The 19395-nt window shown below is 36.6% G+C and overlaps 1 protein-coding gene across 3 annotated transcripts in view; it reads right to left on the reverse strand.

Moving 5' to 3' along the window:
- Positions 1 to 19395, reverse strand: part of SCAMP1 (secretory carrier membrane protein 1) — a 139677-nt gene that overhangs the window by 107239 nt on the left and 13043 nt on the right. For all 3 annotated transcript variants that reach the window (XM_040622151.1, XM_040622150.1, XM_040622152.1), the window contains exon 2: positions 5928 to 6005. In XM_040622151.1, the coding sequence (XP_040478085.1) occupies positions 5928 to 6005 (78 nt within the window). The remainder of the gene's footprint in view (positions 1 to 5927; positions 6006 to 19395) is intronic.

Here is a 19395-nt window from a genome sequence, read left to right on the forward strand (position 1 = left end):
GCCAAGATATTCCAATAGAAAAAAATAGTCTTTTCAACAAATGGTGCTGGAACAAGTGGATATCCAATGCAAAACAAAGAGGTTGGACAGCTACCTCTTACCATATACAAAAATTAACTCAAAACCAATCATAACCCTAAATGTAAGCACTAAAACTGAACAACTCTTAGAAGAAAACATAGGAGTAAATCTTTAGGACCCTGAGGTAGGCAACGGTTTCTTAGAACACCAATAACAAGCAACCCAAGAAAAAATAAACAAATGTGACATCAAAATTAAAACTTCTATGCAAAGAACACTATTAATAAAGAGAAAAGACATCCCACAGAATGAGAGAAAATGTTTGCAAATCACATATTTGATAAGGGACTTGTACCTAGAATATTTAACAAACTCTCACAATTCACTATTAAAAAGACAGCTCCATTTAAATATGGGCAAAAGATCTAAACATTCGCCAAAGAAAATACACAAATGGTCAACGAAGGAAGGGAAAAAATGGTCAATATTATTAGCCATCAGGGAAACACAAACCAAAACCACAAGGAGAGATTACATCACATCCACTAGGATGGCTATAAGCACAAAGTCACAATAACCAGTGTTGGCAAGGATGCAGAAAAAGTGGAACACTTACACATGACTGATGACAATGTAAAATGGTGTACCCACTTTGGAAACCAGGCTGGTAGCCCCTCAAAATGTTGAACACATCGTCACCATATGACCCTACAATTCCACTGCTAGGTATATATACAAGAGGAATGGAAACATAGGACTACACAAAAAGTAGTACCCGAAGGCTCATGGGAGCCAAAAATTCGAAACCACCTAGCTGCCCATCAACTCATGAATGGCTAAATAAAATGTGGTATGAAAATCTAAAAAGGGAAGGGGAATAAAGTACTGATGCTACCTGCCACAACACAGCTGAATATTGAAAATATAATGCTAAGTGAAAGAAACTAGTTACAGAAGACCATATATTGTACAATTCTACTTATATGAAATGTCCAGAAAAGACAAATCTAGAGAGGCAAAAAGTAAATTAGTAGTTGGATACGGCTGGAGAGGGAAGGGATATGTGAAGTGACTGCTGAAAGGTCTGACTTTTGGGGGTAAAACAAAAATACTCTAAAATTAGAATCTGAGAATGGTTGGGCAATCCTGATGACACCAGAAAACAGTGAATTATATACTTTAAAAGGACAAATTAACTGTATCTCAATAAAGCTGTTAAATAAATTTTTGTGATTTTCTTCTAAGATGGGAGAAAACAACATATTTCTATGAAGATACGAATGATCCAACAGAAGGAAAAAACTAATGATGTAGGAGGGAGCAATTTGCAAAGTTCTAAGGTGAGAATGCATGGAATCTACTGCAGAAATAGAGGGGATGACATTAGACAGAAGCACAAATATGCAGCTCATCTATAAATAACAGGCAAGCAGAGAACATGGGTAAAATGCTGACAGGTAGGTGGATGCAGTGATGGGAGTCTATGGACATTCTCTACTGACTGCTTCAATTTTCTCTGTGAAATAAGATCATCACCTAAGAGTGAGCATAGGGGGAGAAATTTTACAGATGAGGAGAGAGAAAAAAGAAAGTGGACAATTATATAACCAGAATATTTAGTGTTCTAGTTTTCTACTGAGCCGGTCAGTAACTGAGAGTGAGACCCTCTGGCATGCTTTTTCCAGCTATATTTAGCTGCTAGGGTAGGGGCAGAAAGTACAAGTAGACAGAACTGTACATAACCAGAACCTGGGTTTTAGCCTAGTAATTATGTCAAAGTAAGGGAGAGAAGGGAAGACAAGGGAGTGACTATAATAACTGAATGTGGAATTTAAGCTGAGAGGAGAGAAACTGGAGAAAGGTAAATAGATAGGCCATTGTATTATTTCACATGAGTACTTGAATTAGGATAGTTTGGTAGGAATGAAAAGGACAGACAGGTAATATCTCCTGGAGATATAAGTGACAGGATGTGGCAAATATTAGAGATAGGAAAAGAAGCTATTTGAGCCAAAAAAGCCTCAGATATTTCTAGCCAATGACACTTGGCTAGATAGGAGGATAGAAGTCAATAGTTATCATTAAATAAGAAGAGAAATAAAGAAAATTGGTTCCATAAAGGACAGATAATCAGCTTCAACAAAGTCAAGACAACAAGAAGCAAAGTAGAAAAGATAAAAAGAAACGCACAGCAAGAGAAAGTACAATTATTATGGTGTAGAAAATGTTTTTGCAGGATAGGTAAACTACTTGTGTACAAATATATTCAGTCAGTCCCTGAGCTAAAAGTTTCACCCAGTTTCAAGACAAACTGATATTAAAAACTATTTAACTCAACATCTTCCTCTCTACTTCCATCACTACCCATTAAAAAAAAAAAAAAGATATCCAAGGATATTAGGTGGTTTGCCTAAAGTCACCAACTTATCAGTGGTAAGGCCTAGTTTAGAATCCAGGTCTTAATACTCTCAGTCTACCTAATGTCTAGAATTATCTTAGAGGCAGTTCTCACATAAACCAATTATTTATTTTTCCTTATGGTAGAAATGTAGGCATGCCAGGAGTGCCTGGCTGGCTTAGTCAGTAGAGCATGAGACTCGATGTCGGTTAGAATCGTGAGTTCAAGTTCCACATTAGGCATAGAGCTTACTTAGGAGGGAAGGAAGGAAGGAAGGAAGGAAGGAAGGAAAAAAGAAATTTAAAATGTGGGCATGCCAATACTTAGAATTTTCTTCTCTTGGTTCTCTCTCTGCCAGAAGATACAGATCCTGCCGCTGCTTTATGTGACCGAAATCATATATGGCAACAACTAGCAGAACAGAAAGAAAAGCAAGCAACCTATCCCTGAATAAAAATGTGACAGTATACTAGGCCCTGAGATATGTCACTCAGAATTTATATAAGCAGCACCACACTTCCCCCACACACAGTGTCCCTAATTCCTATACTTCAGTACCTACCAGAAGAAATTCTGTTTAAAGCCATAAATGCCATTACCAGGGGCTGAAACTAGTGAGAATCACTCTGTAGCAGACATTTTAAACTATTACCTTGTTTTAAAGGAAAGCATTCCCTCATAAATACACACCAGTTCTCGAGGATGAGCCCATTTTTCTAGTATTTTTTTCATTAAATATTAGAAGGTAGGCCAGGGAACCTACCCACCATGCTCAACATAATTTTCGGTAGGAAAATTCATTTTGAGTTCACACAAAAAATTATTTTCTAACTCAAGACTACCGTCCACTTTTAAATCACATTTCAATTCAGACTAGCCACATTTCAAGTGCTCAACAGCCCTCCATTATACTGCCAACACACCGGCCTAGCCTATATTGTAATGTGTCTTGGGACAACTCCTTTCTCTGAATTTATAATAAAAAGTGAGTATGTAAATTATTATTAAAATATTTAAGGGCTGCGTGGGTGGCTCAGTCGGCTAAGTGTCTGCCTTCGGCTCAGGACATGATCCCGCTGAGCAGGGAGCCTGCTTCTTCCTCTCCCTCTGCCTCTCCCCTTGACTCATGTTCTTGCTCACTCTGTTCTCTCTCAAATAACTAAATGAAAAATCTTAAAAAAAAAAAAAAAAAAAGTTTAATTGTTGCCTTCATTAAATACCTTAGGTTCCATTTAAACATAAAACTAAATATAAAAGAAAATCTAAATAAGAAACAAAAAACAGGAACTTTTTCTAAATCTATAGTTTATACACTCCTTCTGCTGATGGATCTTCTTACTTGACATTAAGCAGTTCACCACACCCTTACGCAACAATTCAGAAGCTTCATTTTCACTAATGTTTTTCTAAAATAAATATGAATACCACCCATCAACTAAAACAGTATTTGGATTGAGTTCTAACATATCACGTAAATCAATTATCCAAATACATCTAATCTGTTTTGGAAAACAGTCAAAACCATTAAAAAAAAAAAAAAAAGACAAGTTTCTGATACCATACATAGAGAAAACAAAGGATTTTTTTTTTATTATTTCAACTACAATTTCAATCACGTAAAAAAGTTCAGTGGAAAACGCACATGTTATAATAATTTACATTTCCCTGGTTCTGACACTCTATCAAATGTTTCATTTTAAATTGGCTTGTCTGTATTGCCAAGCTACCTACATAAGACTATTCTCTTTCAGAAAACCTTTCCTTGACTACAAAAACTATATGTTTCAAACTATAATTCACACTTCTATGTTTTATTTTTCCTGGATCTATCTTCTTTGTGTAATTGTTTTAAATTCCAATTAGGTAAGAAATTTTTTGTAGACCAGGACTGTACCTTTTATTCTTAAGCACCTTTCAATAAAGACAGAACTAGCAAAATGGAAAAGCCAAACTTTAGAGAAAAGAGATGTTAGTTAAACCAATTCTGCCACTATCTGGATGACCAGTGTCTCAGATTCTTTATCAGATTCTTTTATCAGTAAAACAGAAATAAAAAATATCCATTTTGAATGATACAGGAATTCAGTAATGATAGGTAAAGCACATGACACAAAGTAAACAACTTCAAAAAGAGTACTAATACTACCGATAAGAACAAGCTAAAGTTGCTACTTTTAAAAGGTTTACTTCTTGCTAGTAAAATCTTACAAAAAAATTATATGAAAACCTCTTTTCATTGTTTACCAGCAAATATTAACAAGCCTTGTTCCCATCTCCAGCCCCCAAAATCATATTAAAAGAACTACATATAGTGGAATAAAATATACCGGCTCTTCTTTTTCTCCCTTTCAACTACAACCAAATGCACTCTCATACATACATTCATAGCACAAATTTACTATACGGCTGAATTATATGCTATTGCCATTTTTACATGTCAAAATTGGTCGACTCATTGGCCATCTCCAATGGTTCAATCTGAAATTTACTGGCTATACATAAGCAAAGTCTGTTAAATAAGGGCTTTGAAATAAAGTGAAATGTAAAAGTTCTTTCTTATTTTAATGCTTTTACTTTGTACAAAGCTCTTCCTAAAACAAAAATGTTAATATAAAACATCTTGAATAAATTTCTAAGCTAAAACCTGCAATAAAGTTGAGAATTATCTTCCAGACTACGGAAAACACACATCAGGAAGAGATGATCAATTAACAATCATTACACTGATCTATAAATCCAAGCATACAACTGAAGAACTTCACTATCTTCACCAGGATGACTTATATTTCAAAAGTCAACGGTGTTTAAACCAAGAGACCACTCAAAGTACAGTAACAAGATTATTTGCTAGAGAAATTTGGGGGAAGAATTCTCAACAGAACCTACCCCAGTAGTTCTCAAAACTGTTCAGAATAAAATCACCAAAACAGCTACAACAAAAGAGCACAAGGGTCCTAACTGTGAGAGAGTAGGGCCCTCATGAGAAATGTAATAAAATTCTCCAGGTGCTTCTAATATGCATCCAGGGTAGAGAACCCCTGTTTCTTAAGGATTTTTTTCATACACCTACATATATGAAGACTAAATTTTAAGAAGAGTATATTCCTAAGCCAAGTGAAGTTCCAGAGGTTCTAGTCTATCTACCACAGAGTAGAATGTTCTGTTGTATAAAACATCACCCCTACATTACCATCAAGACAACACTTAAACCAAAAAAGCACTTCCTTTTCCTGTTTAAAGAACTATGGTAAGACTGACTTATTAGACGGATTAGTAGCAATGTAGAACATAAAATTTGTAGTATTTCACTAAATCCATCATGGTAATTTTCGATTATTACTGATATTCCTTTCTGTTTAAAATAAATGTAACTTTCTAAATTATAAATAAAACACTAACAGCTTATTTTATACAAGTTTAACCAATCAACCAAAAAAGCAATCATAACTGAAATACAATTCCTACTTAATTTCAACATTTAAAAGTAGTACAATCAAGATGGTCTTACTGTTCTAGAATCCGAGAATGGATTATATTCATCAAGTCCTGGTGGAACATTTCTTGTCACTTGTGTAACCGATGGGTCCTAGAATAAAATTCAAAGGAGGAAAAAAGATTACATATCATTTAAGGCACAGTTTTGATATTTACTAAGCATTTGCTCTATCTGTGCTTTTGGTCACCTGGTAAAGCTAACGGAGGAAAATAAAGAAGATTATCAGATTTACTCAGTCCCATTCCAACAAAGTTGAAATTTATACCCACAGCCCTCACATCCACAATGAAAAAACGGAGTTAGATGCAAATTTGCTATTATATAAAGAATGAAAACAGCTACGTGGAACTGACTGCACAAGAGCATCTTAGCAAATCTTGGTCAAACCCACCATCCTTTCTTTTCGGTTCCACAATGAGTTCCTGTCCCCCCTCTTTTTTTTTTTTTTTTTTTTCAATATCTTCTATCAGTTTTCCCTACTGCAGATACAAGTACCACATTACAGATCAATGTCATGGACATCTAGAGCATCCAAGATTAAGTACCACCTACTTCTTATATTCTACTCCAACAGTTTAATTTGACTACGTTTACTTTATTCTGAATTATTTCGCCTTCTTCAAGTATAATACATTACCATACTATCTCAGCTTTTCAAATCTTTTCATATTAGGCTTTCAAATAAATAAGTCCCCAAATCCTAGAGAGTTCATCTATTTTTGTGAATGAATGTTAAGACACACACATATGAACATCTCAACAAAACCCAACTACATAGTTAACATGAAAAAGCATTTGCAACCTGTAATACAGCCTCTTGACTTTTCTATCCCTAGTCCCAAGCTTTGGCATGCATCAGAACAAAACACAGATTGCTGCACCCACCCCCAGAGTTCTGGGATAGGGCACCAGAATCTGTATTTCTAAAAAGTTCCCACATGATGCTGCTGCTGGTTGGAGAAGCACTGCTCTCTCATCTACATTGTTTCTCCAATCCACTTTCTCGACACAGTCATCAAAATTACCTCTCAAAAATGAAAAGCTTAACTTGTCATTCCCCTCCTCCAACCCCTCTCCTCTGTTCCTCACTCATTTCAGGTTTTTTAGAGGCTCTCCACCAAGACAAAGTACAAATTCCTCAAAATGAGATACAAGACTCCTGACTATCTAGCTTAGTCCCTCCCTGCCTACCTTTCCAGACTCATAAACTCTCTCACAGGACCATCCCCTTGCCAGATCCTCACTCTCTACCAAGTCAAACAAGCTATTGCATAGGGAGCCTTGAACTTGGCAAAAAGCAACATGTAATGATAAATTAAAAGTATGGCACAGACAAAAAGTAAAAACTTTAGGCTTGCTCAACAATGAAATCACTGTACTTCCCAGCATTCTCTTCCCAAGTTTATTCAAAAACATGAGGAACAGAAAGATTATCAAGAGAGAATGTGTGCCTCAGGGAGAAAATTAAGAGAAACATGAATATTTTAATCCAATTTTTCAACTTGGCACCGCTGTGGTTATCTTAATTTAGAAGTCGGTTTAGGGGAGCACCTGGCTGGCTCAGTCAGTGGAGCACCAACTCTTGGTCTCAGGGTTGTAAGTCTGAGCCCCATGTTGGGTGCAGAGATCTCTTAAAAATTAAAAAAAAAAAAAAAAATTTTTTTTTAAGTGGGTTTAGGGTCAACAAGTAGAGACCTAAATCCTTATGGTCCAGATGCAGTCTCAATGCCCACTCCCCTTCTCCCTACCCACAAAACCAGGTGACCTAGGAGTCTTCAACACCATATTCTTCCTTGGCGCCGCTTCCTCTGGCAGGAATACTCTTCAAGGTAGGATAAGCCTAGCAATCTCCTTTTCCTTAAAGACTCAATCTGAAGAACACTTCATATGCTAACCAATAAAATTCCTGATATACCCAAGTCATTACATCCCAGGCTAAGTGCTTCCACAGAGCTTGGTATTTATCTCCACCAACATTTATTTCACAGAATCATAAGGATCTTCATACAACTCCCTTTTCCCAAATTAGAATGTCCCTTCTTTAAATACAAAAAATACATAAATAGGTCTTTTTTATTTAATCATACCTTCCTAGTAATACTGTTTGAGTGATTATTACCACTCCAAAAGAGAAAAAAAATCCAAAGAGTAATTCCTCAGGATAGTAGCACCAGTAATAATCAAGAAATACCACCTCTCTGGAGGGACAGTTGGCAATAGCTAGCAAAATTATATCTACATTTATACTTTGACCCACAATCTCACTTCTAGGAAGTTATTTCTAAGATATATTGGCAAAATACTATTTATAATAGCAAAAGACTGAAGGCAACCTAAATGCCTATCAATAGAATATAGTTAAATAAACTATGGTACATGTACATGATAAAGTACTATACAGCTGAGTATTATGCAGTTGTAAAATACTATAAGAAAATCTATATACTGCCATGGAATGAGTGAAACGGGTGCAAAACAATATAAGTAAGATGTTACCTCTTATTCAAAGAAAAAAATTAATGTGTCTGTGTTTACTTAAATGCTTAACAAGATGAAAAAACCAGGGGTCCCTGGCTGGCTCAGTTGGAAGACCATGTGACTGAGTTCGAGCCCTGTGTTGGGTGTAGAGATAACTTACGTAAAACGTAAAAAAAAATTTTTTTTAATAAAAAATAAATTATTTTTTTTTAAAAAACAAGAAAAATCCACAAACTAGTAAGAATGATTACCTCTGGGGAGATGAAGAATATAGCGACAAGAGAGCACAGGCTTGGAAGCTAAACTTTGCTGAATGTACCTTGTTTTGCAGTTTTTACTTTGGAGCCATGAAAATTAAAAAAAAAAAAAAAAAGAAAACCAATAGGGGAAGCAAAATGTAGAGTGAAAAAGATGGATCCCAGCCAACATTCATGCCATCAATGTCATTCTTTCAATACTAGCGAAATACAGTGAGTCCAATGAGTCCCAATTCTCATTTTATAAATACGCACAGCAAATTATCAAGTGTCCTAAAATTCACATTAATTTTTTTTAAATCCTACCTAAGGTATAACTTAGCTCCAAAGAGATGCAGAATGAAATCATTCTTCCAATTTTCTACTTTTAACTACAATAACAAAAATGTACTTGGTTTCATTCTAGATTCTAGAAGAGTTTAATTGAGGCTGAGAGTTAACTGGCAGTTTAACAAAATCACTGTGTCGAGTGAACTGAGATCACTTCTAGTTGGTCTGGAATTTCTCCATAATGTAGTATTAGATGACAAAGCAGTAGAATCTGTACAGGATTTGCCAAGAATAATTAAGGAAGATAAAGAACTGCTATCTCTGAATTATTCCATGACTAACGTTTCAAATTAGTTTTAATAAATGTAAATAGTATTGAGGAAGCTGTAGTCTGTAAACTGGAAGAAAACAGCAAAGCTCAAGATTTAATAATGAATACATCTTTTTTTAAAGATTTATATTGAGAGAGAGTGTGTGTACACGACTAGGGGGAGGGACAGAGGGAGAAAATCTTCAAGTAGACTCCCCAATGAGCCAGCACAGGGCTCTACAGGTGACATGATCTCCCAACCTATGAGATCAAGACGTGAGCAGAAACTAAGAGTCGGACGCTCAACCAACTGAGCCACCCAGGTGCCCCAATAATGAATAATCTTTTAAAGCCTATTAAGTGTCTAGCACTTATATTACTTCCAATCCCTGCTATGACCCTCCCTGATGGATGGTATTATTCTATTTTTCAGACAAAGAAGCTATGGCCTTGAAAAAGGTCAGGAAACTGAAGGCCAATTAGTGTATGTCTGAGACAAAATATGAAGCCAAGACCTTCCAATGCCTATATATATTATTTCCATCAGATACATTTTAAAAATAGAATTTACCACAATCACAACTTTATCAAGAAAAGACATTGGTTGGGGCGCTTAGATGGCTCAGTCGGTTAAGCATCCAACTCTTGATTTCGGTTTAGGTCATGATTTCAGGGTTGTGAGATCAAGCCACAGGTCAGGCTCCTTGCTGGGTATGGAGCCTGCTTAAGATTCTCTCTCTCCCTCTCTTAAAAGAAAGAAAGGGAAAGAAAAGAAAAAACATTGGTTGAGCTGATTGTTTACTAATGATTCCAAAGCTTTGGCAGGAAAATAGTGCACTTTCTTTTCAACACAACAAAATGAAACTGTTTCAAGTGGAAACTTGGTTACTTCTATGGCAGTGGTTCTCAAACTCAGCACACATTGGAATCACCTGAAGGGCTTGTTAAAACCCAGATTACTGAACCTCATTCTAAACGTACCTCAATGTCTGGGATGGTGTCTGAGAATCTGTGTTTCTAACAAGTAAAATAATCTGAGATAGTCTCATTTTACTGAGTTAAAGGAATATACTAGGCTTTTCTATTTTATTGACTTTCAAGAAGTATAGACATTCTTAAGAATTTAAATACCCTATTTGGAAAAAAAATTAAATACCCTATTTGGATCTGACTATCCATAAACATTAAAGTTATAAATTTATGTCATTTAGTTAAGCCAAGGCTATTCTGCTAACCCTTTAGTAAGCCACTTACTTCATAGTCATATTTCATTAAAAATCGAGATGACTTATAAATGTTTTTTCAAAGAGAGTAACTAAAATTTCACATCTAGCATAATCGGCTTTTTTACATCTTTAATCCAGGTTTCTTTACCAAATCTTCTAGGGTAGTGTGCCTTTATTATATTTCAAATGATTTCATCCACCATGCATTAAATTGGACATTTCTCCATCACTCCACACATAACCTCAGTAGAAAGTATTTTCACCTTCAGCTAGATGCAAGGAGATGAAGCCAGTAAACAAGTTTTGTGGCTAATCAACTTCAGTACCCTACCAATTCTTATCTCCATATATATGCTACCCTCAAGCTAAATAGTCTAATATCATAGTAGCCTACATGGATGATTGTGTACAACCATATATTATGTATCAACTTACTATACCTGGGGACGCTTAACAAACAGGTTTGAGTTTCAAGACCAACACTCAAAACCTCATGTATCTTAGGTACTTGCTCCGTAAGACAGTACTAGTCTAGGAATTAGAAACTCTGAGCTCCTAGCAATGACTAGACTCTGAACTTAGGTAAGACACCTAACCTGTCAATTTTCTCATCTGTAAAACGGGAAAATTCTGATAGATGATTGTCCTGGTCAGTTGCAGCTCTGAAATGTTAAGCTATAGATTTTATCTTTACCATTTGGAAAAAAGCTGACTGCCTATATTCAAATCCCAGTTCCATTAATGAAAAGCTGTAAACTTTGAACAAGGCAATTCATACATAGATGTGACTCAGTTCCTTCACCAGTAAGATGTATCATAGAGCTCATGAGCTACTACATATAAAATGCTTACTACTATTCCTGCACATGGAAAATACTCAGTAAGTGATAGCTGAGACTGTTATCATTACCACTAACACCAAGCTAAGGATGAAACAAAAAAGGTTTCCATTTATGATTAACTGAGATATTAAGAAAGTATAGCACATCATATATGATGAATAGGCCAAAATACCCACAGCCACCTTGTGAAGAAAGCAAACAGACATTCTTTGCCCAACCTTTGTGTCACGTGACCCTGTTAGCTACATACTAAAGGACTAGGAATTGGCTTTTGTGCCAAAGGCAGTCATTTTTAGAACTGGAGGAGGAAGCCTGGTAGACCCCAACAAAAGTGACTCTATATTGGATAATGACTGATCAATTTGATCCTATTTCTTGAGCTGCTTGAATAGCAGACATAAAGATTGGTAATTGGCAGCAGCAGCAGAAGCTGACACTAGTCATGGTAAAAAGACAAATAGAAGCTAATAAGAAGGTGACCAGAAAAGGGAGCAGCACGTACAGAATCTGAGGAGAATGGCAATCACCAGGGTTACCAATATGTGACCAAGCCAAAACAGGGGCAATAAAGTTACTGCTATTCCAGCTGGTGAGGAATGACTTGGTATTACAGTTCACTGTCCAGAAGGTCTTCAGAAGGGCTTCAAGGTGAAGGAAAAGGGAGAAGTAGGAGAGGAGCAGAAGAAGGAAAAGAGGATGGCAGAGATCAATCCCATAATCTTTACTTGAACAACTACAGAGGAATTTTTATGTTTTATAAACACTGATTTTGCATGAAAATGACTGCCATTGCTTGGTGAAGGGTGGGGGAGGGGGAGGGTATTTGAGGAAACACATTGTTAGCTTCCAGAGTCTGTTTCACTATAACTGCAGAGATTGACTGTGTTGGGATACCTTTCCCCCCACAACAATCCGTACAATAAATCTCCGTCACTTGAGGTAACCTGAGCACGTCTTCATGCTTTGAAACAGGAACAGGTGGAATCAATGTTCTTTGCCATTTCGTGTTCCATTAAAACTATGTAAAAACAGTTTACTGCCACTAACTATATTTAAATAAAATCTGCTGTGAGAGAAAGATTTTTTAAGTATGAACATTTATCGATCGCTATACATGACTCTTGAAATGTAACTAGTCCAAATTGAAATATGTTGAAAGTATAGAGCACACCATGTTTCTGATTTCAAAGATTTAGCACAAAACAATTTACAATATCTCATTAATGATTTTTATGGTGATTATGTGTTGAAAAGTTATTTTGTATATGTGGAGTAAAATAAAATATTAAAATTAATTTCACCTGGTTTTTTCCCATATGGCTACTAGTAATTTTAAATTACATACGTAGCACAAATTATACTTCCACTGGACAGTTTCTTTCCTTTTTTTTTTTTTTTTTTTTTAAGATTTATTTATTCTAGAGAGAGAGCACTCAAGAGCACGCCACTGGGGGAAGGGGCAGAGGGAGAGAAAGAGACTCCCTGCTGAGTGGGGAGCCAGATGTGGAACTCCCTCTCATGACCCTAAGATCATGACCTGAAAGAGAATCAAGACTTGGATGCTTAACCTAAGCCACCCCAGCACCCCTTCATGGACAGTTCTGAGTGAAGCAGTGCAATTTATTCAAGACTGGCATATAATTTCACTTTGATCCATTTGGACAAATTCAACTGTGTTAGCCAAAGGGAAAACTCAGACTTAAAGGTGAACTTCCTGTAAGTTTTTCAAAATTGCAAAAGATGACAAGAGGCATGCCTGAGTGGCTCAGTTGGTTAAGCATTTGCCTTCAGCTCAGGTCATGATCCCAGGGCCCTGGGATCAAGTCCCACATCAGGCTCCCTGCTCAGCGGGGAGTCTGCTTCTCCCTCTGCTGCTTGCACACTTGCTCGCTCTCTCTGTCAAAAAACTAAATAAAATCTTAAAAAAAAAAAATGACAAGAGAACTGATCAGAAGCTTCCCAATCCACTGTCTTCATATAACACAGTAGCAGACTTTTACTACACTTTTTCACTTACCTCATACTTTTTACATGAGATGCTAGAAGACAATAATTTGAATATTAAAATCATTTAGAAGAAAATGCATATTTTTAATTCTTTCAAGCATGCCTGTGAGAAACTAAAGGCTAAAGCAAAAACAGATTCAAGGAGAGAAAGAGAATTCATCTATTTTAGCACAATACTAGACAATTTAATTATGTCATGTAATCCTCAGAACAGTCGTATGACTTAAATTCTATATCCTTTCCTTCACTGCTAACAATACTACCTCACACATGTTTAAAGTAATTTGCCCAAAGTCATACAGCTAATAAGTTGACATGGTAGGATTCAAATTCAAATCTGACCCCTAAGACTGAGTTCTTAGAAGAAAATGTAATAAATTTATGTTTAAAACAATATCTCCTCAAAAGAAAAGGGCTGAATTAAACATGGCATTGCTCCACAAAACTTAATTAAAATACTCTTCAATAGCTCTACTTAATCCAATCAATATTATACACTAGACTAGGAAACTTGATTAAATAAGAAAAGTCCCAAGCTAGAGGCTATGAGAGGACCTACCTTCAGAGAGGTAAATTTTTTTTCCTACTTTGTACTTCTCAGAGCTACTATAATCACATGAATTTAATAAATACTGAGAATTTCACCTACCTAAAAAACTATTTATTTCTAAATGCCCCAATTATTTTTTAAAAAACCAAAGGAACTATGAGAAGCCATTAAAAATCTCAGCAAGACTCTAAAACAACATGTATTTAGCAAACCTTTTATAACAGATCGAAAGAAGTACTAAATAATCACTAGAAACTATTCAGTGAATCATAACTTTTAAAAACTGGTTTCCATTTCATTACAAATCCTGACAATCTTACCGAAACCTAAAAGCAACTTACAGACTAATTTTTGTGAACCCAAATCAGTACCTAGCAAATTAAAACAACTGAAGCAGGGGCGCCTGGGTGGCACAGCGGTTAAGCGTCTGCCTTCGGCTCAGGGCGTGATCCCGGTGTTATGGGATCGAGCCCCACATCAGGCTCCTCCACTGGGAGCCTGCTTCTTCCTCTCCCACTCTTCCTGCTTGTGTTCCCTCTCTCGCTGGCTGTCTCTATCTCTGTCGAATAAATAAATAAAATCTTTAAAAAAAAAAAAAAAACTGAAGCAATCACACCCAAGCAGATTTAATGAGATACCACTTCAAACCCACTAGAATGGCTACAAACAAGAAGACAGAGAAAAGTGTTGGCAAGGGTATGAAAAAACTAATCTGCTGCTGGGAATGTAAAATGGTACAGTCATTTTGGAAGTTATCAAATTACTTAGCAGTTTCACTCCTAGGTATATATCCAAGGGAATGAAGACATTGGCCCACATAAAAATCTGTATACAAGTATTCATAGCAGCACTATTCCTAACAGCCAAAAAGTGAAAACTGGTAGCTAATACAGCTATGTGCCCCAGTATTAATGCACTGAAATCCAGAGACATAAGAAGAAAAAAGGTAATCATGAAGAATAGGAAAATAATTGGACATATGTCTGTCAATGACCTGCAAGTTCAATCACCTTTGACCCATAATGAATATACCACTGAAATGATACCCTAGGGATCAGAGAACAGCAGTCTTCCCACATAAATATCCCTCATTTTCAGTTGTTAGGAGACTTCTCTACAGAAAAGGTTGTTTTATCATACATAGTTCTTCACCAAGATTGAGTTTTTGATCATTATCCTTTAACATACTAACTACTGAAATTACCAAACAATTTACCACTAAATATGACAACCAAAGACCTATGAACAAATTTTAAAAGGTCTTAGGTTTTTTTTGTCATATTACGGAGAGTGAACTTTTAAATGTAGTCTTTCCACCTGAGAATAAATGTATACTTCATAGAGAACACTATCTTATGAAACAAAATCTGGCTAAATAAACTACTCTTGTTAAGTCAGTGGTTAAAGTCCCCCGGCCGGTACTTAAAATCAAAGCACCACTGAAGCCAGACATTCCGTACGATATACCCACGGGAGGAAAATGTTCGGAGTTCCAATTATGACACCAGGGATTCATCTCCTGCTAGCTTCCCAGGTCTTCAAAAAGGAATCACAAATTTTCAAAACTATGAGGCCCTAATGTAACAAAACAAAAAAAAAACACAAAAAACAAACAAAAAAAAAAACAGATGTCGTCTCCAAAAATCATTAAACAACCAAGTGCACAACTTTCCAACATTTAAACAAAACTTAAGTCATAAAAATACAATCTTTCCTTATTGCCCTCAGTTCACGTTCTGATCTGTAACAGCCTCTAAAATGCCTAAGCTTTGTAATACAACCAGTAATTTGTATGTTTTGTTTTTGTTACTATTTCTGTTAAAACCAAAAAGTTTAAAAGTTAATAAAAATTCGTCTGAGAAAATATAGGCAATTTAGGGATAAAATAAAAGAAGAATAATCACACGTTGTAACCAAAGATAATCTTGCACCATTATTTCCTCTGTTATTTTAAGAGCATCCCATCTTTGCCTTGATTCAAAAGAAATATTCCTATAAGAAATATTTAAAAAACAACAAATATTGAAGGCAGAAAAATTCACTAATTTGCCTAAGGTCATTCAAGTAAGAGGTAGAGAAGCAAACCGCGACAGCCTGGTTCCAGAGCCACCCTTTTACCTCCCTCACTCAAGAAGTGAGGACAAACCTCTGCAAACTTCATTTACTCCTTTCTCTAATGCCCCTAATACCAGGTTAAGAACACAGAAATAATGTTCAAAATCATTAGCCATCAGGGAAATTCAAATCAAAACCACATTGAGATACCTAACCTTACGCCAGTTAGAATGGCAAAAATTGACAAGGCAGGAAACAACAATTGCTGGAGAGGATGTGGAGAAAGGGGATTCCTCTTACACTGTTGGTGGGAATGCAAGTTGGTACAGCCACTCTGGAAAACAGTGTGGAGGTCCCTTAAAAAGTTAAAAATTGAGCTACCCTATGACCCAGCCATTGCACTACTGGGTATTTACCCCGAAGATACAGACGTAGTGAAGAGAAGGGCCATATGCACCCCAATGTTCATAGCAACATTGTCCACAATAGCTAAATCGTGGAAGGAACCAAGATGCCCTTCAACAGATGACTGGATTAAGAAGTTGTGGTCCATATATACAATGGAATATTACTCAGCTATCAGAAAGAACGAGTTCTCTACATTTGCTGCAACATGGACAGCACTGGAGGAGATAATGCTGAGTGAAATCAGTCAAGCAGAGAAAGACAATTACCATATGATTTCTCTCATCTATGGAACATAAGAACTAGGAAGATCGGTAGGGGAAGAAAGGGATAAAGAAAGGGGGGGGTAATCAGAAGGGGGAATGAAGCATGAGAGACTATGGACTCTGAGAAACAAACTGAGGGCTTCAGAGGGGAGGGGGTGGGGGAATGGGATAGACTGGTGATGGGTAGTAAGGAGGGCACGTATTGCATGGTGCACTGGGTGTTATACGCAACTAATGAATCATCGAACTTTACATCAGAAACCAGAGATATACTGTATGGTTAGTAACATAATATAATAAAAAAACATTTAAAAAAATTTCCTTGTGTTTGGATTTTCATTACTATATCACCAAAAACTAAACACAGGTTTAATTATATCATGTAGACCTGTACTATTTCATTTAGACCTGTATTTGATCTAAATACAGGTTTAATTCTACCATGGTTTTGTCAAGGAAATGTTACATCACAATTACCTTTTGGCAATTCTGGTTGAAAGAAACAGACTCAAGTCACCTCAAATGCTGGGGGAAGGGAGGATATTTTAAAGATACATACAGAAAAAAGGGTACCAGGTTTCAAAGACCAGAATTCTTCAAAATGTGGCAACATCTCTTGTAGTTCAAGAGCAGCTCTTAATAGAAAAGAATTACAGAAAATGACCCTCAAAAGCCCTGGTCAATTACTAATCCAGTGTTTTATGATTAGATAATTTGGCTCTTTCCTCTTATCTTTCCATGGTTATTCCCACCATAACTACAGGACTTTTTCTCTGTGTTTTCAGTTCAAGTTCCTAAGAAAGATAGCTCACTTAACTACCACTGTTACTTTTGGAGCAAAATTTTGCACCAAGCAATCTTAGCTGCTCCCGATCATCTCAGAGAATGGCTTTCCTTGGGCCAAGTGACTTTACTAAGATTAGTCAAGTAAGGACAGCATGGTAAGGGTCATACGACAGAGGACATGATCACCTATCACGTAAGCAATCACTAAGGGCTGCTTCCTCAGCAGACTTTGAGGCTCAGAGCCTAGCAGGCTCTTAAAATACACAGCCTCCTCTCTAGTTTATATGATCAGATGCAATCCCAATATCTAATAGATTACAACAGGAGAGAGATTATGCATTCACAAAATGGTCCATACAAGTAGAAAAATGCAACAATTATATGGTTTCAAAGTAGAAAAAAACTTGAGACACAAATACCTCAACTTTAGCATCTCTGGTACATCATCCAAATTGTTTGAATTTCTTCAACTGGGGGGAACTCCATACCAGAAAAAAAGCATCATCAGGCTATTCTAATAGATCTTTAAAAATCTTTATGTTAGGGGCACCTAGGTGGCTCAGTCGGTTAAACATCTGCCTTCCGCTCAGGTCGTGATCCCCGAGTCTCAGGATAAAGCCCCACTTCGGGGGAGGGGGGCTGCTCAGTGGGGGGAGGGGGTCTGCTTCTCCCTTTCCTTCTGCCCCTCCCCCTGCTCCTTCTCTCTCTTGCTCGCTCACTCTCCCTCTCAAATAAATAAAATCTTTTTTTTAAAAAACTTTAGGACAAAAATCTACCTTCATGTAAACTCTGCCAATTAGCCTTAATTTTTTTTTTCTGAAGCAAAAACAGGTTTATTCACCCCAGCAAGAAGCCTTCCAGTATCTGAATATCTCATACTTCCCTTTAGCCTCCTCTAGACTAAACCTATTGAGTAATTTAAGCTTAAATTATTCTTCCTAGACCTGATTCTAGACCCATGGTCATTCTCACTTCTTAGGTCACATCCTGTTTTGTTCAAACTCCTCTTTAAATACACACTTGGAATTGAAGACAATACCTGTGGGTTGGACAAGAAGAGAATACTATAGATTCATCTTTAGGAATTCATCACTAATTTCATTAATCCAATAAAAATTTTCCAGGAACTATATCACTCCAGTGATTCATATTAAGAAAATATCCTATAAATTTCCTGGATCTGTATTTCAGCACTACTAAATATTAATTGTATGCCAAAAAATCTTTAATATCAGCAAAAGAATAGTTTACTTTCAAAATTTTCACCATCACCATCTCAATTGTGATTATTGTTAAAGTCATGATACCAAAATAAAATCATGTTCAAATACTACTTCTGCCATGTAGCACCTCTAAGAGGTACTCCAGTACACTAACAGGCTCCCGCTGTACCTGCCGGAGAGCCTTCGGTAGCCACAGAAGATGCTCAAGCTGGACAAAACCGTTTCTACGTATCTTAATAGTACAGATGCAGAGCACCCTGACACTCTACCTTAAGTAAAAAAGACAGTCTCAAAATCAATTACAGATGTGTTTTAAGGGATAGTTTGAACCCTGATAAAATTAATAAAAAACTGTTAAGAGAAATGGACCAGACTGGACTAAGAGGAACAGAGATATTTCAAAATGAAAAGAAGCTTCTGGACTCCCAACTTTAAGTGGGTATGAAGCACACTGAAAATGCTACTCAGCTGTAAACATTTCTTATAGTAAAAAAAAGGACTTGTCAGAGGGTGGAAGCAAAACCAGAAGAAAATAATAGATTAGGGAAAGACTTCCAAGTAGCAGAACTGGGTCCTATTCAAGGACCATTCACTAACCCAGATAGAAGACCCTGACAAATGGGCCTGGCTGGATTTCAGACTTGCCACAGACCAGCAACTGCTACCTGTCTCCCATTCCTCCCCTACTTGAATGGGAATGTCTATTGGGGTTATCCTGTACTTGTGTCGCCCTTTTATGCTGGGTATATCTCTTCAGCTCCTAGGTTTGTATCAGGAAGAACATAGCTCCTCCCATCAAGGAATA

Source organism: Ursus maritimus, unplaced genomic scaffold (assembly GCF_017311325.1).
Source record: "Ursus maritimus isolate PB19 unplaced genomic scaffold, ASM1731132v1 scaffold_5, whole genome shotgun sequence".
Lineage (NCBI taxonomy): Eukaryota > Metazoa > Chordata > Mammalia > Carnivora > Ursidae > Ursus > Ursus maritimus.